At 43.4% G+C, this 12,394-nt stretch overlaps 1 protein-coding gene across 1 annotated transcript in view; it reads right to left on the bottom strand.

The window, feature by feature from the left end:
• Positions 1 to 2,070: 2,070 nt before the first annotated feature.
• The window catches only part of LOC146027275 (calcium-activated chloride channel regulator 1-like), a 48,886-nt gene continuing 38,562 nt past the window's right edge, over positions 2,071 to 12,394 (bottom strand). Inside the window, exons 12-16 of the mRNA XM_083158215.1 lie at positions 11,196 to 11,417; positions 9,655 to 9,925; positions 6,094 to 6,258; positions 4,725 to 4,961; positions 2,071 to 2,610 (exon numbers count right to left, since the gene is read on the bottom strand). Of these exons, the coding sequence (XP_083014341.1) occupies positions 2,120 to 2,610; positions 4,725 to 4,961; positions 6,094 to 6,258; positions 9,655 to 9,925; positions 11,196 to 11,417 (1,386 nt within the window). The 3' untranslated portion in view covers positions 2,071 to 2,119. The remainder of the gene's footprint in view (positions 2,611 to 4,724; positions 4,962 to 6,093; positions 6,259 to 9,654; positions 9,926 to 11,195; positions 11,418 to 12,394) is intronic.

Here is a 12,394-nt window from a genome sequence, read left to right as displayed (position 1 = left end):
TGGTCTGATGTTGCGGGAGCTGGGGGACCACTCGGTCCTGCATTCGATGGTCTGCGACCATCGAATGATGGGGGAGGTTCCAAGAGATGGAGGAGGTGTATCCGTGACAAATCCACTCGTGCTCCGTGCAGTCAGCGGCTTACCGCATTCAGACGGAGTGAGCGATCCGTACGAAAGACGGGGTTTAGGACGCATGGTCCTGCCCGCATATTCGGCTCCGTCCGCACCGACCAGAATAAGGCCCAAAGTTATTTATTTTGTGGGAATCCATCTCAAGACAAAGCAGGATAGAAGCACTTTGTAATGCCAGGCAGAACAAAGCAGTGCACGGTAGTTAGCAATGTGTAACGAGCAGCAGGTATAAACCAAACTTCTCTAGTCACAAAGCAAACAGGAGTGCAGGGAGTTAAAATGGCAGCTTGTTTATATATATCCCCTAGATAGACCAGCCCTCTATTTAAATTTATCAAGATCTGTTTGATAATCTGGTGTGTTTTTTAAAGCATTCAACGCGATCGCATTCAACCATGCGATCCCGCCATTTTTTTTTAACGCACGGTACATTCGATAAATCGCATGATGGAATGCAAAATCGCATGCACTAAAATGCTTTTTTTATGCAATTTATGGAATAGTGAGTTTCAAGGGAAATCGAACCCGAGATGGAATCGAATGCAATCGAACATATGTATGAGCAGCATTACTGTTACCTAGTCCAGCTCCATACCTGTGCAAAGCCCAACTCTGGCTGCACAGTGCTATCCTGACTCTCTGGGTCAGTTCCTGGCAACCCACCGCTGCTATCCATACCAGTCCACGGCTTGCGTCTGGTCCTGCCATCATCTGTGTAAATTCATATTCCAGATTACAGTTAAGAAAGGAGAGTAGTAATCCAGAATACAGCCTTGTTAATCTACTGTTTCATATTTCATTCTGTCATCATCACCAAAGTCCCTGGTGTTCCAGAGGTCAGAATACGGTTCTCTTTCTCTCGCTCTCTCTCTGCCGAGACCTGGTTTAATTTGCGGTCAGGGATTGCTTTCTCTCTACCACTACATACCAAGCGTTAACCAGGTCAGCCATTCTCACATAGGGGTAGATGTATGAAGCAATGATAAAGGAGGAGAAGTGAGCCAGAAGAGAAGTGGCCCATGGCAACCAATCAGCTGCTATGTATAATTTAATCTGAAAATTATAGATGTTACTTCAGTGTAGATTGGTTGCCATGGGCCACGTATCCTCCCTTATTACTGCCTTATGCATCTACCCCATAGTCCTCCAGTCACCCATACAGATTTACACAGAACCTGGGTTCAAAAACAAGTAAGCATGACAAGATTTCATCCAAACTGGTACCCAAATCTACCTCCCAGGCCTTACCATGAGGATCACATTGGACAGAAGACTCCGCAACAGACATTGTCTACAAGTGAGAGATTAAACCTCTAGTAGAGAAACATCTAATGCATAAAAGTGTCTAAGTCATAGAGAAAAAAAAAACTCAAAGGGGGATATTTAATCCTGGGTCACAACTGTCAGGTTGGCCCGACAGCCGCAACCCTGTCCCGTTCTAGGCCGGCTCGATGAAGAATCAGCAGGCAGGATTAAATGTCCTGCCTGCCAAACGCCAAAAAGGGGCTTCTAAAGTCGGGTCCGTTCGTCCTAAATCCTTGTTCAATGCTGTCGGGAATGACAGCATTGACTAGGGCCCTGCCGCTATTCCCCCCATTGGGAATATTGGCGGGAAATTGCATACCCCCCATAGAAGGAAGAGCTGTTTCTGCAGGAATCTGGGAGAATTGAGGAAAACTCCTATCCCTAATAAGATAATGTAAGTAAAGAATGTCTCTTACCATGGAGAGAACAATATGTTATTCTTACCTGGAGGGAAGTCAGGGTTGTCAAGTATCGGAATAGCAAAAGTGCTAGGGGCCAAACTGTATTTCATATTAGTGTCATCCCAAACTGATAAAAAGTAGGGGGGGCTCGGGAACCAGATTCGATACCCAATTTGTCAGCTTCAATAGCAATCCAGACCTTCCAAGCACGTACAAACTATTTATTATTATAAGCAAATCTTGCATAATGTTAGAACCATTGTGTTTCTTAATCTACTGTACTAGCAACATACTTTCTTCTTGTGGCAGGTAATACAAATAATAATACATACAATTAAACAAATTACAACTGCTGTGGAGCATGCTATCAGAGTTATTGTTAAATAGTTCAGTCCATCAGATTCTGTCATAGCATCGGTGAGATTTACATTAGATGTTTGTGAGATTGGAAGAGTAGATGTAGATGTAGTAGTAGTAGTAGTAGTAGTAGTAGTAGTAGGTGCACTAGTAATCGGGAGCATTGGAACATTATAGAAAGTGACATATGCAATATTTGACATATCTGATTTCAGAGAAACTTTGTCAATAGCAATTACTGCAAAAAAAAGGAGCGTGCCGTTTTTTATATTCATGTTCTGAGGTGCAAATGGGAAGGTTTCCTTGGATCCAGCTGGCTGAGGGATGAGAATGTCGGTGTTGATCAGTGTGCTAGAGTCAAAGTTGCTTTTGAGTTTCCTTATATCAGTGTTCATTCTTAGTTCATATCTTGAAGCTGAATAATAAGAAACAAAAGTGTATATTAATGGCATTGTAAAGTGTGGGGGGGATGATTACGTCATTTAGTGCAAATCGCATCAGCCCCCACTTTTATTCCGTGAGCGTAAGTAAATGGATACAGGGTGTCCCGAAGGGGCCCACTGGTCTGACTCCCAGGGTACTGTGTGCACCGCACAACCTGCACAAATTATAGATGTGCCTTTAATGCCATTGAATAATTGAATTAAGTTCTATAGAAAATGAAATAGCGTGCAAATTTCAACATTAAGGCAAATTTGTGTTTTGTTGAGTTTAGCTAGTGTTGTATAAATAACCAGTTTTAATATTTGGGTTTGCTATTCTGTAGAAAGTTTCAGCTTTTGGGGCATTAAGTCACCCAAACTTCCTACCTGGGCTTGGTCCTTGGAACTTATTGGTTGACTTTGTTCCTAAAATACCATTTTGCAGTTTATTTTTTTTTCATTTATTTTAGCGCCTTATGGAATCCAGTGATAATTTCATATAAAAATGACATCTATATAGATACAGGCTAACTACTCCTCACCTCTATGAGGCCAATAGACAGACCAAACTACTCCTTTGTGTAAAATGAAATATTTTTTTTTTGTAGAGACACTGATCTGTTTTGCACTTGCTGAATATGAAGAGAGCGAGCAGGGGAGTCAGAGATTGGAGGTAGGTGCAGATAGGGACTGGGGGTGGGGTAAAGATATTGTGGGCTAAAACCGGTCACAGCTCAAAGTGAAAGTAAATTGTGAATGGGTTTTCAACTAGTTTATCAATAAACAACAAACAGAAACCATAGCAACGAGCCTCATGTATTCCTATGGAGTGCATATGGATGCACATGTGCACATAATAGAGGCGAGCACACCAGTAACTCTAGCTTTGCCGTGACTAAGATGCATGTAGGCAGGATCAGCACAATTCTTAGTAATCAGAAATCTTTATACAGAATTAAAAAAAACAATGCAACTAGTGATCCTTACATACAGGGGGTTATTCTAGTTCACTCGCAAAGGCTCTAATGGACAAAACCATGTGCACTGCAGGTGGGGCTGATGTAAAATGTGCAGAGAGAGTTACATTTGGGTGAGGTTTGTTCTTCAAACTGATATCTATGTTGCAGTGTAAAAATAAAGCAGACAGTATTTACCCTGCACAGAAACAATAAAACACCTAAATCTAAATCTCTCTGCACATGTTACATCAGCCTCACCTGCAGGGCATATGGTTTTGTCCATTAGAGAGTGATTGTGACTTTGCGAGTAAACCAGAATAACCCCCACAGTATCAACAAGCAGAAACCATAGCAATAATACCCCTTTCACACCAGCCTTTTTTTCCCAGGAACAACCCAGCTGTAGTCCTGGTGTGAATGGGTCCCGGCAGGGGTTAAAGTGGGTGGAAATAGAGTGGAACTGGGGTGGAACTGAGTTCCACCACCTCTAATGGAAGGTGGAACTAGTTTAACCTCCACCATGGCCCTCCAACAGAAAAACACCACCACATCAATAGATGATACAGCACATCCAAAATCTCCCTTTCTAAGGACCTGGTGGCTTCATTATTCTCTTCCACCTGTGGCCCACCACTTCTGGCACTCGCAAGAGTTCCACCACCTCTCCTGGACCAATTTACACCCTGGTCCCGGGCCAAAATCCTGGGCATTTCAATCTGCTAGCTACTAGGGTTGCTCCCGGGTATGGTGCGGTGTCAACATGTAACCCGGCTTGAGTGGCCTGGGTTCTGTTCAAAGTATGGAGAAGGCAGCGCTGTCAGTTCCAAGCGCTGCCTCCTCCCCCACCCCTCGATGATGTGCCGCCTGCATTTAGCTGCGAGCCTCGCCTTTTTGATGGCTGCACTCGCTGGAAAAGCACTAGCTGAATACTGACCCGCGAGCTGTGATGGCAAGCTATCGGCACTGCTCGCCCCCCAGCTCGCCAAACAGCATTGAATATACCCCATTAAGTGGGGGTTCAATATACTGCAATTATTTTCAGGTATAGACTGTATGAGTTTGTCTCCTGTTGGTTGCTAAATAATTATACCAGTATATTTGACAGGTAATTCTTAGTTAGAGTCTAGTATTTTAATGATGTACTTTACCTTGTCCTTGGTCCAGATCGTCACCAGTTGCTGTCCAAGATAGCACAGTCATGTAATTTACTAGTTTTGCTTCCAAATCAGATATTTTCTCTGGTTTCAGCATATCTGGTTGCTCACCCGAAGGCACATTGGACACCAGGAAAGAGCCACCGGGAGATGTCCTAGTAAATGCTCCAAACTTATTCTGAAGATCATCATCATTAACAGTTGGTCTTGGAGGATTTAAAGTTATTTTACCTACAGTAAAAATGCAATCAATTTATATATGAATTTTGCTACATTATAAGTACATTTTATTTCATAAAACACGGCACCCCTAGGCCAAAAGTTTCTAATTGAGAAAATCTGGAAAAAAATTAAGTAAAATGTATTTATACTGTAGCTCTTCCTTGGGGTCAGTTATAGGGTGAGGGACAAGATTCACTTGTGTTTGTCAACAATTACATTGGTCACAAATAAATTTAATTGGTCATGGACCACCAACCCAGGGCACCCCTGCAAGGCACCCCAGGGTGCCATGGCACACAGTTTGGGAACCACTGCCCTAGGGTGTGTGTCCCTTTGGGCCAGATATACTAAGCTTCAAAAAGTGATAAAATGAAGAGTGATAAAGTACCAACCAATCAGTTCCTAACTGGCATGCTACCGGCTGTGTTTGATAAACAACCAGCCAACCATTTTTCACTCCCCATTTTATAACTTTTTGAAGCTTAGTACATCTGGCCCCTCTGTCACTCCTATTGCAGGGCTGCTTACACATGCCCGGCTTCTCCGCAGTCTGACTTTATCCCCAGTCTCACTGCTGCTCAGTGACACCATTCAGGGGGGTGACACCAAAATAGCAGAGAAGTTCTGGTAATTTGGTTTCACCACTCCACGGATGCTTTCACCTGGTGTGATTTGCACACCCGAGTGACACCACAGAGGCTAGGGGTAGATTTACTAAACAGCTTATTTTTATAAATCAGGCTTGCCTAGCATTTACTTCTGTTACAGTATAAAACCCATCTGTCAGGGCCACAGATGATTGATTGTTGAAGCAATTCATTTGATACTGAAAAAGCATATTATATCGTAATGTACAGTATCTTGGATGCGGTGGGCATTGCTATCTTCAGGTCCTAAACCCGGACGTCCTATCGTTGCAAAAGATGGCTCTTACCAAAAGAGCCATCCTTTGCTAAAATCCACATGCATAGGGCAGTACTAGATGCCAGTATGCATATATGCATACATAGAGTGGGAGGATGCTGTTTCATGCCTATTGCATTTCTTGCTGCATTCTGCCCACTGTATAATATTACATATTCATTTATCCATTTTATAATGCACAGTAATATTTCTTTTACAATTGAAGTTGGGTTCCCACCATTATCAGTAAAGCCAGGTATGTAGAGAACACGACTTTTGGGCAATGTGAGTCGACTACTCTTATCTTCACTTATAGCTCGTACTTTCAAGCTGTATCTTCCATTGGTAGTGAAAGTAGTGAAGTATCTTGAGTAAATTCCATCATTCTTGGCTATATCGGCACCTTAATACAATAGATTAAAAATGAAAGGCATGAATAAAATTGTCTAACAATGCAGGAGGCCTAAAATAGCAGCACTGCCAATTATCACTAAACATTTTCCTTAAATACATATAAATTTCACGTATTACTTCGAATAAAGGTTGAACTGAAATATTCTAAAATATTTACCTATGGAGATCAGTCATATTTCTTTTGTATTTTACTCTTTTGTATATTGGACAATTCTACGTGCCGCCTTACATTGACATATCAGCCTGGCTAAAGGGGGTAATCAATTAGCCATTGGGTTTACCCCACTGCTAATTGCTAGTGAAAATCCCTGTGGTGCTGAAAAATGCAAATTAATGAAATAGCCTTTTTTTTTTTTTTTGGGGGGGGGGGGGGGGGGGGGGGACTCATGCAGGGTATTCCCCACTAATTGAATACCACTGGCCCCATCAATTAGGTAATTGAATATAACCCTATGAATCATTGCAGCCATGTTGAAGCTGTCAATTTTCTTAAAGAAGAACTAATCACAAGTCTCTTTATTCACGGAAGTCATATAACATTGTAATCTACCTGTTCTTCTTTCACAGCCTAATTTATCTAGAGTGTTAACCATGTGCCCATGGTGAGTACATATCTCATATTGGCTATAATCTATAGCACAAGGATCATGGAAGGGCTATTTATACAAATTTGTAAGAGGAGAATTTGGTTTTAGGTGGATACAATCCAAGCAGAGAAGTTGCCCCTAGAACCAATGAGTTTCTACTTATCATTTTATAGAATGTGCTAAGAGATGCTTTCTCAAAGCTGATTGGTCACTTTGAGCAGCTTGCCCACTAGTCCACTTGTACACTATTTTCATTGCTTGATATATGAATGCTTTGGAGAGTGATAAAGTGGACAGCAATAAAGTAACCGTCAGTCAGCTGCTAACTGTCATTTTACAAGCTGTACTTGAAGTTAGAAGTTGATTGGTTGGGGGCCAGGGCCGGACTGACCATTTGGCTCATCTGGCAAATGCTAAAGGGGGGGGGGTGGGCTAATGGCCAGAGAGGCCGTACCCAGCACAGAGAGAGCCAGGATGGCTGTGTGTAGCACAGCTTCCCTACCCCCCCCCCCCCATGTGCATGCACTGAAGAAAGGTGGGGGCATGCCGCAAGGTGAGGCCCCATGAGCAGTGGCCTTACCACATGTTATGGGTGTGAGTACACCTTCAGTGTGCGTAGCACTCCCCATGATAAATGGTCATGCCCCCTGTAGTGTGCACACAATGCAAGAGTTGGAAAGCAGCCCTAGTTTTTCCTTAAAGTGGATGTCATGCTCCCGTGGATGACAGCTCCTGTCATTTTTCAAACACAGGGCCTAATTCAGCATGGATGATTAATCTGCAAAGTTGCAGTTCACTGCAAGTGAATAGCCGCCTCCGAGAAGGAAAGAGAAAACGCCCCGTGCACATCTGCACACGAATAGCAAAACGATTGCATATCACTATAGAATTGCAAATCCCTACACAAACACTGAATCATCAAAAGGTTTGTTTAGTCTGTGCAAATCTGAAAAGCTCTGAGGCTTCCAATATTCTGCGGGTGAGACAAGCTGATCAAGGACAGTGTTGATGTCAGAGACCCACTATTACAATGCGTGGGCAGCCGTGCCCTTTTTCTGATACTCCCAGAAAACATCAGGTTACCATTCCTGATCGCTGGCTTCCTGTCAGTCAAGCTATGGCTGCTTCGTATTTACTATCCATATGCATTTTATGCTGCTATTTCCTTTCGCGCATGCGCAGTGTTCATTGAATGCATGCGCAGTCATTCGATAATCCCTAAATTTGCTGATTAGTGATCCATGCGGAATTATGCCCACAGTCCAGGGGTTAAAGCAGGGCCGTCTTTCCCATTGGGTTTAATGGGCAGTTGCCCAGGGGCCCAAGGGTTGTAGGGGCCCACCCCAATGGGGAAGACAGCACTGTCCTGGGGAATGGCGGCGGGTGATGGGAAACCAGGCAGCGACTGTCAGAGGTGACACAACAGCGGCGGTGATCCAGGCAGTGGGGGGCTTGATGTAGCAATCTGGGTGGGTTGTGTCGGGGATCTGGGCAGCAGCTGTCAGCGGCGACTCAGCAGTGATCCAGGCAGTGGGGGGCTTGATGTAGCAATCCGGGTGGCTTATGTCGGGGATTTAGGCAGCAGCTGTCAGCGGCGACTCAGCGGTGATCCAGGCAGCATGGGCTTTACGTAGCAATAAGGGCAGCGTGTGTCTGGGATCCAGGCAGCAGCTGTCAGTGGCTGTCCAGGCAGCGGCTACTCAGACCTTGATGTAGCGCTATTTGCTGAGTGGGAAGCGCTGTTAATTTTGAAAAGTCTGTCCGGACGCTGATTGGCCGGATGCTCAGCCAATTAGTGTCCAGGCAGTCTTTTCAAAATCTGCAGCACTTCCCGCCCGGTGGCAAATAGCGCTACTGTACATCAAGGTCTGAGCGAGCTGCCTGGATGTCCGCTGACAGTGGCTGCCTGGATCCCCACCACATGCCGCTTGGATAGCTAAATCAAGCTCCCAGCTCTCTCACTGCCTGGATCACTGCTGGGTCACCACTGCCTCTGCCTGGACGTCCGCTGACAGTTGTGCCTGGATCCCCGCCACATGCTGCCCAGGTAGCTACTTCAAGCCCCCAGTGCCCCCTGATGCTGCTGCACATAGGTGGGTGGAGAGGTGTTGTGAGGAGGAGAGGGGGCCCTAAAAAATATTTTGCCCAGGGGCCCACTAGATGGTTAAGACGGCCCTGGGTTAAAGTGAGGGGGAACTGAGTGGAACTGAGTTCCACCACCTCTAATGGTGAGATGGAACATTTTAACCTCCACATTGGCCCTGCACAGTAATTCTCACAGAAACGCATTCTAGTTTACAAGGGGATGCCAAAAACCCTACCACTGGCCCTGTCTCTGCCTAATGGGGGAGGGGTTTTAATTAGGTGGCATAGAGAAATGAGTTCCCCCACCTCTGCATGACCACTTTATGCCCTGCCACAGTCTCTAACATGGCAGTCAGGGGCTGATTGGCTGGTACTATAAATTTGTCCATTTTATCTGTCCCTATATTCCTGTAGCTCTACTATTTTGGAAATTTGGCATAAAGGTAGCTTTAGATCAATATAAGAAGGTAACTGATATTACTGAGGGTCAGGGTAAATGGGAACTACATGGCTTCTATGTCCCCAATGCATAAAAATAGCAGAAACAGATTTTATACATTTTGAAAAAATAGAAACAAAAATAAAAAAGATAATGAACAAAAAAGTTAGTAGACGCTTTATGACGTGTAAACATTTTGCATGGATGTCAGACTTCATTATATTATAATGACAAACATATCCTTTCATGGCAGCCTTTGCAAAGCTGAACCTACCTGCTCCATTGTCTAAAAGTTCTACAGACACAGAGTTCCCACTGTCTGGTTCAATAATGGCCACCACTTTCACCCCCGTCACTGGAATCAGGCCCTGGCTTACAGATGCATAGATAACCATTGGGTCTGGGTAGTTATTTGTCATCTTATTCATGTGGCAGCTTGCAATAATTGGTGGCACCGTGTCATCTGCGGCTTTGGTTGTCACGGTTATACCTATGACTTGGTATGATGTAAATGAATTACAAAGGCTGTAATCCCAGCGGCCTCTCTAAAAGCGAAAAAAGGAAATTATTATTGCAGCTGACAAGCTATTACATTGGAAATGGCAGATTATAGATGTAATCATTCCCTAATGTCGCTAAAGTGGTTAAATGGGGAACAAGTTAATTGAAAGCAATGACTTTCCCACATCTTAATAAATCAAATAACATCTGTTATTAGGGTGTTCGGTAATGTATAAAATGTTCAACTATGTCAGAATACATACGCATGACCAGCGGCTGGGCTGCCAGCAGTCAAGACAGACACTGGCATCCTTATGCTGAGTATCCCAACAGGGGCACCATTAGTACCCTAACACTGTATATCCCTAACCCTCCCTGGCTGCAGCCTAACCATTATCGTTCTCCACTGCAGTCTAACCCTCAGCGCTAGTGTCTAACCCTCCCCCTTTTTTAGTACCTAACCCTAACCTCTCCATAAGACTATCCTATGTCTCCCCTAAACCTACCCCCCCACACCTAATGCTACAAGACCCCGTATACTTTCAATGTCAGTTGTTCCGGTTCAGACTTCCAGTGGCAGTATTCTGGCAGGCAGGTGGAATTCCGGAGGCGGGATTCTGTCAGCCGGCACCCCAGCTGTCAGGATTTTTTTTTTTTTTAAATTTTCAATATTTTAGAATTATTTATTATTTTAGAGAGCTATTGAAATGCAAGGGAACACTATATCGATTTATTAGGCTTTTGATCTATAGTATATCAATTATGCTTTGCTTTTTAATAAAATAAAACTTCTGAACATTTAAAACCTAAAATTGTCTTCCAATGTGCTTTAAGAATTACTTGGTGTTACAGTGGGATGGAGCAGGGAAAACCATTAAAATGCCATTTTGTGGATTTTCCCTGCCTTAAAAAATTTGTTGGTCACCAACTTCACTCATTTCTTCTCACACCCCGTAAGATTGACTACTATAATGCTGATGTCCATAGCCAGACATCTCCATTCACTTTTTTCCCTCTCCAAGGCTTAGTACATATGACCCCTGTTTGTTTTTCCAATCTGTAAAATCGGCCTGTTAATCCTGTTCATAGATGAGATGCTTACCTCCCAACTTCTTGGCTGTATGAAGCAGGACCCTCGTGCAGCGAAAAGGGGGTATGGCCTATGCAAATTAAGGCATGTCATGTAAATTATGTCCCTGCCGGGTCACGCCCCTTTTCATCCTCTGCATCGCTGAATAGATGCTGTGCGTATGCACAACGACTTTCATCTGAATATTACATAATATATCAGGTGTGTGTTTAGCATAAGGTTACCTCTGCTGTTCCAGGGATCTGAAGTCTAGATAATTTAGAAGTTGCATCATTAGTGAATTGCAAATCACCATATATGTTTCCCTTTGGATCTTGTAAATAAATACTTGGTACCGCAGTTTGCCATGTGACTATGAAAAATGTGTTATTTCCCACTGTGTCGTCCAAGAAAACTGCGCCATTCAAACATGCTGTTGGTTGAAGATTTCCCCCCGTGCTTTCCAACTATGAGAAATAGAACATACTGCTTGATTAATGTGCTGGAACACAAAATACATAATGCATGGTTACAGTATATAAAGTTACAACAACAGATATAAGGTGGGCTTATGGTTTCAGTTGATAGAAGTATAAACAAGCAGTGGGAAAAAGATGGTATAATACATAGAGATTTGCGCTGACCCTGTGTTTTGGTACTAAATCATCATGTTTTGCAAAACCACCCTCAAATGTTTATGGTCTGGTTTGGGGTTTGGTTTTGGCTCTGGGTTTCTTAATAAAATTGATAAAAATCGATGAAAACAGGCACATCCTAAACTTGTACCTAAAGAGAGAAATGGTGTACACGGAAATTGCTGGAGATTCGCCAAAAAGTTCACCTACTGTAGTTGGCCAAAAAGTGAGATTAGGGTGGGGTGTGTGGGCTTGCACATGATAGTTGGGGCTTTGTGTACAGGTGTTTAAATATATACATAGCATTAATAATGCATTAAGGATAATTAACTAAACCTCAAGGCAACTGTGGAAATCAGTAAAAGATATTAATGGCATTATTTATTTTGAATCATTTATGAACAATTTAGAAAGGTAACTTTAATGGATGTGCTGATTGTGTATCTGGACTGCCCTGTGTTGCAGCATTAAGGTCTAGAGATCCTGGGCAAAATATGAAATGTCTGATGGAGCTCTTCTTCAGGTAATGCTGGGATGCTGAGCAGTACCAGCTATAGAGGGATGCTGAGATGCGAACAGTACGGGTCTAGTTGCATCACAGCAAAATGCCACACATCTAGGAAAAGGGGGCCAAGTCCGAAATTACACAACTTTAGTAAACTGACATCATAATGGCTCCACATCTCCCCAATGGACTAAATTACTGGTATGATTCTCCCACCCTGCTTGCTTCACTAGGTATTAGACTGGATGGGGAGGAATGAGTGTGTATCCCACTTGGACAGTATGTATTAGTATTCCTTAGGTAC

Source organism: Crinia signifera, chromosome 8, assembly GCF_055691185.1.
Source record: "Crinia signifera chromosome 8, ASM5569118v1, whole genome shotgun sequence".
Lineage (NCBI taxonomy): Eukaryota > Metazoa > Chordata > Amphibia > Anura > Myobatrachidae > Crinia > Crinia signifera.
Note: the sequence above shows the minus strand (reverse complement) of the source record. Positions and strands in the feature narration are given on the sequence as shown.